The sequence below is a fragment of the Netta rufina genome (genome assembly GCF_964035555.1).
Source record: "Netta rufina genome assembly, chromosome: 19".
Classification (NCBI taxonomy): Eukaryota; Metazoa; Chordata; class Aves; order Anseriformes; family Anatidae; genus Netta; species Netta rufina.
Window position 1 is genome coordinate 1216919 of NC_140143.1, and position 11573 is coordinate 1228491.

Below are 11573 nucleotides of genomic sequence, written 5' to 3' on the forward strand. Positions count from 1 at the left end.
AGGGATGGGGGGATAATGGGGGCACCCTAAGGTGGGGGGGGAATGGGGGCACCCAGAGGGGGATGGGGGTGCACAAAAGGGGGGTTTGGGGGGTGGATGGGGGCACCCAGGGGGAGATAGGGGTACCCAATGGAGGGGGTGGGGGAAATGGGGGCACCCAGGGGAGATATGGGGGGCACCCAAAGGTGGGGGGGGGATGGGGGCACCCAGAGGGGGATGGGGGTACACAAAAGGGGGGTTGGGGGGTGGATGAGGCACCCGGGGGGAGAGAAATGGGGGTACCTAGGGGGACATGGGGGCACCCAGGGGGAGATGGGGGCACCCAAGGGAGAGATGGGGGGCACCCAAAGGGGGGAGGGAGATGGGGGCACTCAGAGGGGGGGTTGGGGGCACCCAGGGGGGGGCTGGGGGCACCCAAAAGGGGGGGATGGGGGTGGATGGGGGCACCCGGTGGGGGGATGGGGGCACCCAGGGGGAGATGGGGGCACCCAAAGGGGGTCTGGGGGCACCCAAGGGTGGGGCTGGGGGCAGGATGGGGGCACCCAGGGGGGGCTGGGGGACGCAGGAGCCCTGGGGGGGGCAGGATGGGGGGAGGGGCGCGGTGGGACCCGGCCAGGCCCCCCCCAGCCCCGCCCCTCCCCCCCTCCCAGCGGGGGGCGGTGGGGGAGGGGCGGTGGGGGAGGGGCGGCGGGGGCCGCAGGGAGCCGGGCCCGCAGCGCTCCCCGCCCCACGTGGGGGCAGACGGACAGGCAGCGGCCGCCCGCCATTGGCCGCGCCGCAGCCAATCAGAGGGGAGCAGAGGGCAGAGCCCGGCGCCCATTGGCTGGCGGGGAGCCCTTTTGTTCTCGCCACCCGGGCGCGGTTAACCCCTGCGCTGCCGGCAGGAAATGAATGGGCCGTGAATGGGGGGGGGGGCAATGAATGGGGAGCGGGGGGGGGGGGCAGGGGGATTGCGGGGGGGGCAATGGGGGGGCACCAGGTGGTGCGGGGGGGGCACGGGGGAGCACAGAGAGGGTGGGTAAATGGGGGGGGGGGCAATGAAGGGGGGGGCAATGAATGGGGGGGGGTTGGGGGCGGGGGGGCACCAAATGGTGCAGGGGGGGCACAGAGGGGGTGGATAAATGGGGGGGGCAATGAATGAGGGGGGGGTTGCACGCTGGGGGGGCTCATGGGGGGGGCGGGGGGCAACGGGTGGAGCGGGGGGGGCACAAGGGGGGCACAAAGGGGGTGAGGGGAGGGGTCCTTGGGGTGGGGGGGCGGCCCCAGGGGGTGACCCGGGGTTGGGAGGGGGTCCGGGGGGGGGTCGTGGGGGGGGGGGGGGGGAGCGCTGAGCTGGGGCTGTGCCAAGGCGCGGTGCTGCGGAGCGGCGCTGCCCCCTCGCGGCCGGCCTGGGGGGGGGGTTGGGGGGGGCGGACAGACGGACGGACAGACAGCTGGGGAGGGGGCTGGCGGCGGGGGTGGGGAGGGGCAGGGAGGACAAAAGGCCGGGGGGGGGGGGGGGAAGGGGAATGGGGGGGGGCTGCAGGGACAGCCGGACAGACAGACGGACAGCTGGGTGAAGGGGAGGCAGGACGGACAGACGGATGTGGGGAGGGGGGGGCGGACAGGTGGCTGCTGAGGGGGGGGGGGAGGACGGACAGACGTAGGGACAGATGGACGGACGGATGTGGGGGGCAGCTGGACGGACAGACGGCTGCGGGGAAGGCCGGACAGATGGACGGGCAGATTGGGCCAGAGGGGACGGGTGGATGGACAGATGGACACCGGGGGGGGCGGACAAACGGGCAGCTTGAGGGGTGGGGGGAGCAGCGGGGCCGGACAGACGGACAGCCAGCAGCCCCCACCAGCAAACCCTCACCATTGGGGGGGGCTCATGAATGAGCTTGGCAGCAGTTGACCCCCCCCCCAACCGAGGCAGCCACCCCCCACCTCGACCCCCACCCTATTTTAACCCCCCCCAGGACCCGTTCACCCCACCTCCCACCCCATTTTTATTATTATTATTATTTTAAATCCACCCCCCCTTGGAGCCCCCCCATCACAGCACTCCGAGGCACGGGGGGGAGTTTTACTGCAGCGCTTTTTTTTTCTTTTTATTTTCCTTACACAATGACGTGTTGTCGGGCGTTACAATTTTTCTCAACTTTCGGATGACTTACAAATTTTGGTTTCCTACTGTCATGTGAGAGAGAGAGAAACATTAAGGCAACGTACAAAAAAAAAAATCTTACATAAATTAAACAATGCATAAATTTACAGGTGTAAATGCAAAGTTTCAGCAACTCAAAGTTGAGTAACTTCAGCCCCGTGATGGTTACTGGGAGACGGGGAGGGGAGGAGGATGCGGACTGGTTCGTAAGGCTCGGATGCAGATATGTTTCCCGACCTTGCTAGAACGGCAGCAACAGAAGTGGGTTCTTGGATGGACTCCTACCAGCCTCTACACGAAATCTGGAATACTCCGCACTGGGTGGACTGGAAGCCTGGCTCCCAATACCCTGTACACATCTGTCCGCCTGCGGTGCCGCTGTCAGTATGGCAGGAGCTGCGCGAGGCTCCCCCCGAGGCGCCCGCCCCCAGGCTGGAGCAGATCTGTACAGGGTATTATTGCGCTAAGGTGGACACCGAGGGAACAGAGAACTTGGCTACAAGGATCAAATCGGGTGGCAGCTCGGCCAGCCAGTGCCGACACTGGTCTAACATCAGGTACAGACTTTCCAAGGGCAAGTTTTCTTTTGAAAAGAAGGCTTATTCCAGTTTTATGAGGCTAGCATGAGGTGTATAGATTTGCCTGGGCAAACATATACTAGTGAGACAACTCATGCAGCAGATGCGGCGCACCTGCTAGCAGTCCGTTTAGAAGCATTTACGGTGGACAATGGATGGGCCGGACTCGTCGTATTCCTGCTTGCTGATCCACATCTGCTGGAAGGTCGATAGCGAGGCCAGGATGGAGCCGCCGATCCAGACCGAGTACTTGCGCTCCGGCGGGGCGATGATCTGCAGGGGGAGAGCTGTCAGAGCCGCCCGGCCTTCCCCTCCTGCTCCTCCCACCCCCAGCCCCGAGCTCCCCCTGCCGTGGGGAGGGGACAGGGGCACCACCTTGCTGAGTTCCTTACCTTGATCTTCATCGTGCTGGGCGCCAGGGCTGTGATCTCCTTCTGCATCCTGTCGGCGATGCCGGGGTACATGGTGGTGCCGCCGGACAGCACCGTGTTGGCGTACAGGTCCTTCCTGATGTCCACGTCACACTTCATGATGGAGTTGAAGGTGGTCTCGTGGATGCCGCAGGACTCCATGCCTAGGGAGGAGGAGGAGTCGGGGGCAGGTCAGCACCCACGCAGCATCTATCACAGCCACACCAGCCCCACAACTCCCCCCACAGCACGGCAAGTCCCCACCACAGTGGCACAGCATCTGCAGGGCTGCTCCAACCCCTACCTACCCAGGAAGGATGGCTGGAAGAGGGCTTCTGGACACCTGAACCGCTCGTTGCCGATGGTGATCACCTGCCCATCAGGCAGCTCGTAGCTCTTCTCCAGGGAGGAGGAAGAGGCAGCGGTGGCCATCTCCTGCTCGAAGTCCAGGGCGACGTAGCACAGCTTCTCCTTGATGTCACGGACGATTTCCCTCTCGGCCGTGGTGGTGAAGCTGTAGCCTCTCTCTGTCAGGATCTTCATGAGGTAGTCTGTCAGGTCGCGGCCAGCCAAGTCCAGGCGCAGGATGGCGTGGGGCAGAGCGTAGCCCTCGTAGATGGGCACGGTGTGGGTGACACCGTCCCCGGAGTCCATAACAATACCGGTGGTACGGCCAGAGGCGTATAGGGACAGCACGGCCTGGATGGCCACATACATGGCCGGGGTGTTGAAGGTCTCAAACATGATCTGGGAGGCAGGGAGAGAAGAGATTTCGGATTAATGCCAGGTTGAGGAGCCAGGCCGGTCACACCCGTGTTAGAACACACATGCTGACATGCAAAAAAAAAACTGGTGTGTGAAGGAAAAAGCAAAGAAAGCAGGCAGAAAACACAAACGAAAGAAACCTGAGACGTCAGGGAAGAAATGCCAGGAGTACAGAACCCTGAAAATGGTGGGAGAAAAAAAAAATAAACTCAGGTTTAAGATGCCAGAATAACAAAAAGAGGGCCGGCGGAGGTGAGAGATGGCTGGGGGTGGGGGGAGGGGGGTTACCTGCGTCATCTTCTCGCGGTTGGCCTTGGGGTTGAGGGGCGCCTCGGTGAGCAGCACCGGGTGCTCCTCGGGGGCCACGCGCAGCTCGTTGTAGAAGGTGTGGTGCCAGATCTTCTCCATGTCGTCCCAGTTGGTGACGATGCCGTGCTCGATGGGGTACTTCAGGGTCAGGATGCCGCGCTTGCTCTGCGCCTCGTCGCCCACGTAGCTGTCCTTCTGCCCCATGCCCACCATCACGCCCTGCGGGGGGGGACACAAAACGCGCTCAGCACCCCGATGACCCCCCCACGACCCCCAGGACCCCCTTCCCACGACCCCCCCTATGACCCCCCCTCGCCTACCTGGTGCCGGGGGCGGCCGACGATGGACGGGAACACGGCGCGGGGGGCGTCGTCCCCGGCGAAGCCGGCCTTGCACATGCCGGAGCCGTTGTCGATGACGAGCGCGGCGATTTCCTCCTCCATGGCGGGGGCTGCGGGCGGGGCGGCGCCGTTAACACCGGGACCCCCCCCCCCCAAGCACACACCGAGAACCCCCCCCCCACCCCCGCCCTCCGCGTTCGAATCTCCCGCTCCGTGACGTCACCCCCTTCCGCAGCCAATCAGCGCCGCGCCCCTCCGCCCCCCCCAACCCAACGGCGGGCTCCGCTGGGCGAGACCATTCCCCCCGCGGGGGGGGGTTGGGTTCCCGCTGCCCCCCCCCCCCTCCCTCCCCGTTCTCCCGCCCGGTTTCTCCCCCTCGCTCCCCGCAGGGTCCCGCAGCGGAGGAGCCCCGAGGAGGGGGGCGGCGAGGCCCGGCAGGCCCCGGGAGGGGGTCGGGGCCGTACCTGCGGGGTTGCTGCTGGCGGAGCTGGGGAGCGCGGTGCCGCCTGGTCCGCTGCCGCCGGCCGAGTGAGACCGCCCGGCTGCCAGCCCCGCGCTTTTATACCCAGGGGGCGGAGGCCCCGCCCCCCCGGCCGAGAACATCGCCATATATGGAGATCTTTCCGAAACACGCGCTCCCATTGGCTGGCGCCAGCCCGGCCACGTGGGGAGCCTGGCGGGGCTGCCCCCGCCCCGCGGAACCCCGGAACCTGCATGGGGGCATAACTGGGGGGGGGGGGGGGCGGCGACCCCGGCCCGGCCGCGGCGACCCCGGCGGCTCCGGGCAGGGGGGGGGGCGACCGGGACCGGGACCGGGACCGGGACCTGGGGGGGGCCACGGCGGTGCCAGGCCCCGGGGCTGCTCCTGCAGGGCTGGGGGCAACGGGCACCGGCCGGGGGGCGGCCTGGGGGGGGGCGACCCCTGCGGGACACCCCCTATGGGGGCACCCATAGGGCGTGGGGGCGGCTTATGGGGCAGCCAGAGCGTATAGGGACACCCACACCCCGTGGGGACACCCTATGGGGGCACACACAGTGTATAGGGACACACACCCCCCCCATGGGGACACCCGGTTATAGGGGCACCCGGTTATAGGGGCAGCCTGGGGGGGCACTCGCGCCCTATAGGGACACCCACACAGCCTATAGGGACACCCACCGTCTGTGGGAACACCCACACCCTATGGGCACCCCCTGTGGGGACAGCCTGACAGTCTGTGTGGACACCCTATAGGGACACCCGCACCCTATAGGGACAGCCTGGAGGGACACCCTATGGGGACACCCTATGGGGACACCCTGTGGGGGGCACTGAGACTCCATGGGGCCACCCACACCCTAGAGTGACACCCTACAGGGGCACCCACACCCTGTGGGGACACTATGGGGACACTGACACTCTATGGGGACACCCCCACCCTGTAGGGACACCCCCACCCTATAGGCACACCCCCACCCCATTCACCCCACAGCCAGCCCCATTCACTCCCTGACTCTACCCAGGCCTGGCCGTGCCCCCCTCCCCCCCCCCATGTCTGGCACTGTCACACCCCAAGGCCTGGTCCTGCCCCCCCCCCATCACCGCCACCTGAGGACGGTGCCACCCATGGGTGCCCGAGCCCCCCGCGCTGTGCTGGGGGTGCTGGGGGTTGGGGGCACCATGGGGGGCTGGGGGGAGCCCCATGGATGGTGCTGAGCCCCCCCGGGCCCCATGGGTGGTGCTGAGCCCCCCCAGCCCGTGCCAAGCCCTACAGATGGGTGCTGGGGCGCAGAGCGGGGCTGGCACCCTGGGGACCCCCAGAGGGCTGGGATTTGGGATTTTTTTTTGGGGGGGGGGGGTCACGTCCCCAGGGCCGGCAGCAGGGACAGCGGGACGGTGTCCCCGGGGGGGGCTGCGGGGGTCTCGTGTCCTTGTCGTGGGGGTGTCGGGGCTGGGGGGGGGGGGGGGCGCTGGGTGCGCAGAGGGCCCGTGGGTGCCGGGGGGGGGGCCGCGCCCTGCCCCGTGGGGCTGGCGGCACCCACGGGGCACCCACGGGGCACCCAAGGGCGCTGCCTTCGTGCCCAAAGAAGGAGCTGCTGCCGGGCACCCGGGGCGTGAACGGGGCGGGGGGGGGGGGGGGAAGGTTAAGGGTGTGGGGGGGGGGGCCGCGCCCCGCACCGAAACCGCCCCCGCGGGGACCTTCGCCCGGGGAGGGGGGGGGGCAAAGGGAGGAGGAGGAGGAGGAGGAGGAGGAGGAGGAAGGCGTTGTGCGCGCCGTGCGCCTTCCTCCTCCTCCTCCTCCTCTTTTTCCTCCTCCCTTTTTTCCCCCCCCCAGCCCCGGGCGAAGGTCCCCGCGGTGGTGATGCTGTGCCCCCCCCCCCCCCCCCGGCCTTTGCGCCAGGCTCTGTCGCCGTGGTGACAGCGCCAGCCCCCCCCCCCGTTGTCACGGTGACGGCGGGGTGTTGCGCAAGATGTCGCCCCCCCCCTCCCCTTTCCCCTTTTTCCCCCCCCCCCACCCCCATCCGCAGCCCCCACCCCCGGGGTGCCCGTGGGGCAGGACCCCCCACACCCCATGGGAGCGATATTTTGGGGAGGGGGCCCCCCTGTGTGCAAACACAGCTCCGGGATCCTGCGCCGAGCACCCACGGGGAGCCAGCAGCACCCTGGGGTGCCCCCCCCCGGAGCCCCCAACCCCACAGGACCCTGCCCCATTTCCCCCCACCCCCCCCCCCCCCAGCCCGAAAGCCAACCCGGCTCCGTTTCGGTGGGGGTCAGTTACAGCGCGCCGGGCAGCTCGGGTAACCCAAGGCAGCGGCTGGGGGCCGCCAGCCTGGCCCCCCCCCCCCCTTTATATCCCCCCCCCACACCCCGCCATGAAAAAATCATGAGGCAAACAATCCCCGGGACCTATTTTCGGGAACAATAACTCGCCGCCGCGCTGACACCGGAGCTGGGGGGGGGGGGGGGGGTGGATGGAGGCCGCGGCGGCGCGGTGCCGGTGCGCAGCCGATGCTGGGTGCTGGGGACCCGGTGTCCCGGCCCGAAGGGTGCTGAGCCCGTCCCCGGGTCCCTTGGGTGGCAGCAGGGGGGTCCCCATGCCCTGTCCCCTCTTGTCCCCCCATGGGGAGCCCAAGCGGACCCCCCCCCAGCACCGTAGGGCCCCGTGCACCGTGTGCTGCAGGGGGTCCCCGTGCGCCCCCCAGCCCCGTCCCATCACAACCAAGGGGCTGCGTGACCCCTACAGCCGGGAGGGATTTGGGGCCACAGGACAGATGGAGGCCGAGGGCCCCAAAGCAGGATAAAAGGTTTAACCTAATCAAAATGCCTTGGCTAATTGTAAGGCGCTTAGGGGCTGGCTGGGAGGCGGCGCGGCTGGAGGTGACCCGCTGCTGAATCAGAGAGCCCGGTAACCTTAGCCCGCGGGGAACGGATCCGCCGGCCCGCTCCCGGATCGGGTTCCCACCCAACTTTTCCACCCTCGGCACCGCAGCGGGACAGCGGGGCCGTGGTGCTGGAGGGGCCGCGCACCCCAAGGAACCGGCCGGGGGCTGCTGGGGCGCCCGCTGCCGCTCCCCTCGGGGCTGGAAGCGAAGGCCCCGCTCTGGGTTCCCCCGGCCTCGGCGATCTGGCCGGGTTTTGTAATCCTACCTGCGCCTAATTCGACGCCCCGCGGCCCCCAGCCCACCCCCGGCCCCCCCCCTCCCCGCCGTGCCGTGCCGTGCCGTGCCGAGCTGCGGGGCCAGTGCGGCGGCGGCAGCCGGCAGCGCAGACGTCCCCGCCGCGACGCCCGGGGAGCCCCCGGCAGCCCCCCGGGGCCGCCCCCCCACCAGAAGATGCCAACGAATGGGATCCACCAGGTCCTGAAGATCCAGTTCGGGCTGATCAACTGCGAGAGCCGCTACCTGACGGCCGAGAGCTTCGGCTACAAGGTGAACGCCTCGGCCCCCAGCCTGAAGCGCAAGCAGATATGGACGCTGGAGCAGGACGAAGCTGACAGCTCCGTCGTCTTCCTCAAGAGCCACCTGGGCCGGTACCTGGGGGCCGACAAGGACGGCAAGGTGCGCTGCGAGGCCGAGCAGCCGGGCCGCGATGAGCGCTTCAGCATCATCACGCAGTCGGACGGGCGCTGGGCGCTGCAGTCGGAGCCTCACCGGCGTTTTTTCGGGGGCCGGGAGGACCGGCTGTCCTGCTTCGCCCCCAGCGTCACCGAGGGCGAGCTCTGGACCGTGCACCTGGCCATGCACCCCCAGGCCAACCTGCTGAGCGTCAGCCGCCGCCGCTACGCCCACCTGAGCGCCCACGAGGACGAGATCGCCACCGACAGCAACCTGCCCTGGGGGGTGGACGCCCTCATCACCCTCTGCTTCCAGGACAAGAAGTACAGCCTGCGCACCGCCGACGAGCGCTACCTGCGCTGCGACGGCACGCTGGTGCCCGAGCCCGGCGCCCGCACCGGCTACACCCTGGAGTTCAAGGCGGGCAAGCTGGCCTTCAAGGACTGCAACGGCAAGTACCTGGCGCCCACGGGGCCCACCGGCACCCTCAAGTCCGGCCGCAGCTCCAAGCCGGGCAAAGACGAACTCTTCGACCTGGAGGAGAGCCACCCCCAGGTGGTTTTCACGGCGGCCAACGGCAGATTCGTCTCCATCCGGCAGGGTAAGCGCTGCCCCGGCCTCGGCACGGTGGGGTCCCTCCCCTCCCTGGGATCGGCTCGGCCAAAAGCACCCCCAAGCCCTGTAGGGACATCCCTGCTGAAGGAGGAGACCCTACAAAAACATCCCCATGGCACTGTCCCTGCCTGGGGACGCCCCGCAGCAGCTGGTGAGGGTCCGGCTGCTCCCACCCCGGGGACACGATGGACCCGTGGCTGTCAGGGGGCGCAGGGCCCTGCTTGGGGGGGACACCGTGCCCATTGGGGGGGGCTCAGCAGTGGGGTTGTGCAGGGCCCGGTGTGCACACGCGTGTGCAGGGCTCTGTGCGGTGTGCTGCAGGCGTGTTTCACGCAGCTCATGCGTGTGCAACGCCAAGTGCCCACGTGCTTAGGGGTGCACGGCTCTGCGCAGCCCAAACCTGTGTGCACGTACCCAGCCCCGCAGCCCGTGTGTGCACGCTCAGGGCTCTTTGCACGCGTGTGCGTGTGTGCAAATCCATGTTTGTGTGTGCACAGCTCTGCAGCACGGCACGCACCATGTGCAGGGGGGGCTCTGCGCAGCGCTCTGGGGGCGCACCCACACCCCACGGTGAGGCACGGCCCCGAGCTGCTGCGGGTGCCCATCCCTGGAGGCGCCCAGGGCCAGGCTGAGAGGATTTGGGGCAGCCCAACCCAGTGGGATAGGAACAACTTTCAGCTCCCTCCCACCCCAAACCATTCTCTGAGGGATTTGCACCCACAGCCCCGTGCGTGCCCCCCGGCCCTACACATCCCCACACAGACCTGGGACACCGGGGACGTGGGATGGGACCGGGACCCCCGGGGGTCCCCAGGGGTGGCCGCGCTGTGGCCCTGGCTGCCCCCTGTCCCCGCGGCACCGGGAGCGCCTGCCCCGTGCCAAGCGGCTTAGGGCCGGGTGACGGCGGTGGGGGGCCATAAATAGGGGCCGTGCGCCGCGGCGCCAACCAGATGGACACAGCCCCAAGCTGATTAACCAGCCCAATTAGCACGATTGTTTGCAGAGAGATTTACCCTGGGAGGGGCGGGGGGAAGGCAGCCGGGGATCATCCACGCACGTGGCCACCGTTTGGGGAGTTGGGGGGGGTCCCGGCCCCGCACCGAGAGCTGCCCCCACCCGCAGGCGTCAACGTCTCGGCGAACCAGGACGAGGAGCTGAACCACGAGACCTTCCAGCTGCAGATCGACCGCGACACCAACAAGTGCAGCCTGCACACCAACGCCGGCAGCTACTGGACCCTGGTGGCCCACGGGGGCATCCAGGCCGTGGCCACCGAAGTGTGAGCGGGGGCCGGGTGGTGGTGGTGGTGGTGGTGGTGGGGAGGTGGTGAAGGGGTTATGGGGGGGGGGGGAAGGGGGTCGGGGCCACCCCTGCTGATGCTCTCGCCCCGCTGCCAGCGGTGCCAACACCATGTTCGACATCGAGTGGCGCGGGCGGCGCGTGGCCCTGCGCGCCAGCAACGGGCGCTACGTCTGCACCAAGAGGAACGGGCAGCTGGCGGCCGTCAGCGACGCCGTGGGTGAGTGATATTTTTTTTTTTGGGGGGGAGGGCACGGTGGGAGCCGGGGGCCCCCACCCCGCTGACGCCAGCCCCGCGCAGGGGAGGACGAGGAGTTCACCCTGAAGCTGATCAACCGGCCCATGCTGGTGCTGCGGGGCGAGCACGGCTTCGTCTGCTACCACCGCGGCTCCAACCTGCTCGACTCCAACCGCTCCGTCTACGACGTCTTCCACGTGGGCTTCAGCGACGGCGCCTACCAGATCCGAGGTGGGTGGCGGGTCCTGGGGGGGGTGGGGGGACACAGGGCGGGCAGGGGGCTGCTGATGGCTCGGATGGATCCCGGTGACGGTCCCCGGGGGCTCTCCGCAGGCCAGGGGGGCAAGTTCTGGTACGTGGCGAGCAGCGGGGCGGTTTGCAGCGACGGGGACCTCTCCGAGGATTTCTTCTTCGAGTTTCGGGAGCGCGGGCGCGTGGCCATCAAAGGGAAGAACGGGCGCTACCTGCGGGGGGACCCGGCCGGCACCCTGCGGGCCGACAGCGAGTCGGTGCTGCGGGCCACGCTCTGGGAGTACTGAGCCACTGGCTGCTGGGGACGGGGTGGCCGGGGCACCGGCACCGTGGGGGCCCCAAAACCACCCTGCTCCCGGGGATGGGGTGGCCGGGAAGAGCCGGGCAGGCTGAGGGTGGTGGCAGAGCCGGCGGTGGCATCGTCTGTGGCAGCTGTGTCCCCAAACCCCCTGTACTTGAGGCATTAAAATGTGTCTGGATTGCACCAGGGCCAGGTCTCCTCCTTTGCCTCCCACAGCAAGGGCGCAGCGGGTCGGGATCCTGCCTCTGCCCCGTCCCAGTGACCCTATAACCAGGGGACTG

At 68.5% G+C, this 11573-nt stretch overlaps 2 protein-coding genes across 3 annotated transcripts; one reads left to right on the top strand and one right to left on the bottom strand.

The window, feature by feature from the left end:
• Nucleotides 1-2062: 2062 nt before the first annotated feature.
• Nucleotides 2063-5079, bottom strand: ACTG1 (actin gamma 1). Of its 2 annotated transcripts, XM_084298722.1 has the most exons (6): nucleotides 5017-5079; nucleotides 4532-4662; nucleotides 4191-4430; nucleotides 3446-3884; nucleotides 3120-3301; nucleotides 2063-3000 (listed from the first exon to the last, which is right to left on the bottom strand). In XM_084298722.1, the coding sequence occupies exons 2-6, from the start codon at nucleotides 4652-4654 to the stop codon at nucleotides 2857-2859; spliced, it is 1128 nt and encodes a 375-aa protein (XP_084154848.1). In that variant the 5' UTR covers nucleotides 4655-4662; nucleotides 5017-5079; the 3' UTR covers nucleotides 2063-2856. The 2 variants fall into 2 exon arrangements, with proteins under 2 accessions (XP_084154848.1, XP_084154849.1); XM_084298723.1 differs by lacking the exons at nucleotides 4532-4662; nucleotides 5017-5079 and adding an exon at nucleotides 4043-4080 and having other exon boundaries at nucleotides 4191-4287.
• A 3286-nt stretch (nucleotides 5080-8365) lies between these two features.
• On the top strand, nucleotides 8366-11278 carry FSCN2 (fascin actin-bundling protein 2, retinal; the record flags this gene model as incomplete). Its single annotated transcript, XM_084298635.1, has 5 exons — nucleotides 8366-9188; nucleotides 10325-10481; nucleotides 10600-10721; nucleotides 10803-10970; nucleotides 11073-11278. 5 exons carry the CDS (start codon nucleotides 8366-8368, stop codon nucleotides 11276-11278), a joined length of 1476 nt encoding a protein of 491 aa, XP_084154761.1.
• Nucleotides 11279-11573: the final 295 nt, after the last annotated feature.

What these genes read in the sequence shown, in the direction of transcription:
- ACTG1 (XM_084298722.1), bottom strand. Translation starts at nt 4,654, where the DNA reads ATGGAGGAGGAAATCGCCGCGCTCGTCATCGACAACGGCTCCGGCATG. An exon ending in ACCGCGAGAAGATGACGCAG is followed by an intron (nt 3,885 to 4,190) that starts GTAACCCCCCTC and finishes CCTGCCTCCCAG; the next exon opens with ATCATGTTTGAGACCTTCAA. An exon ending in CTTCCAGCCATCCTTCCTGG is followed by an intron (nt 3,302 to 3,445) that starts GTAGGTAGGGGT and finishes CCTCCTCCCTAG; the next exon opens with GCATGGAGTCCTGCGGCATC.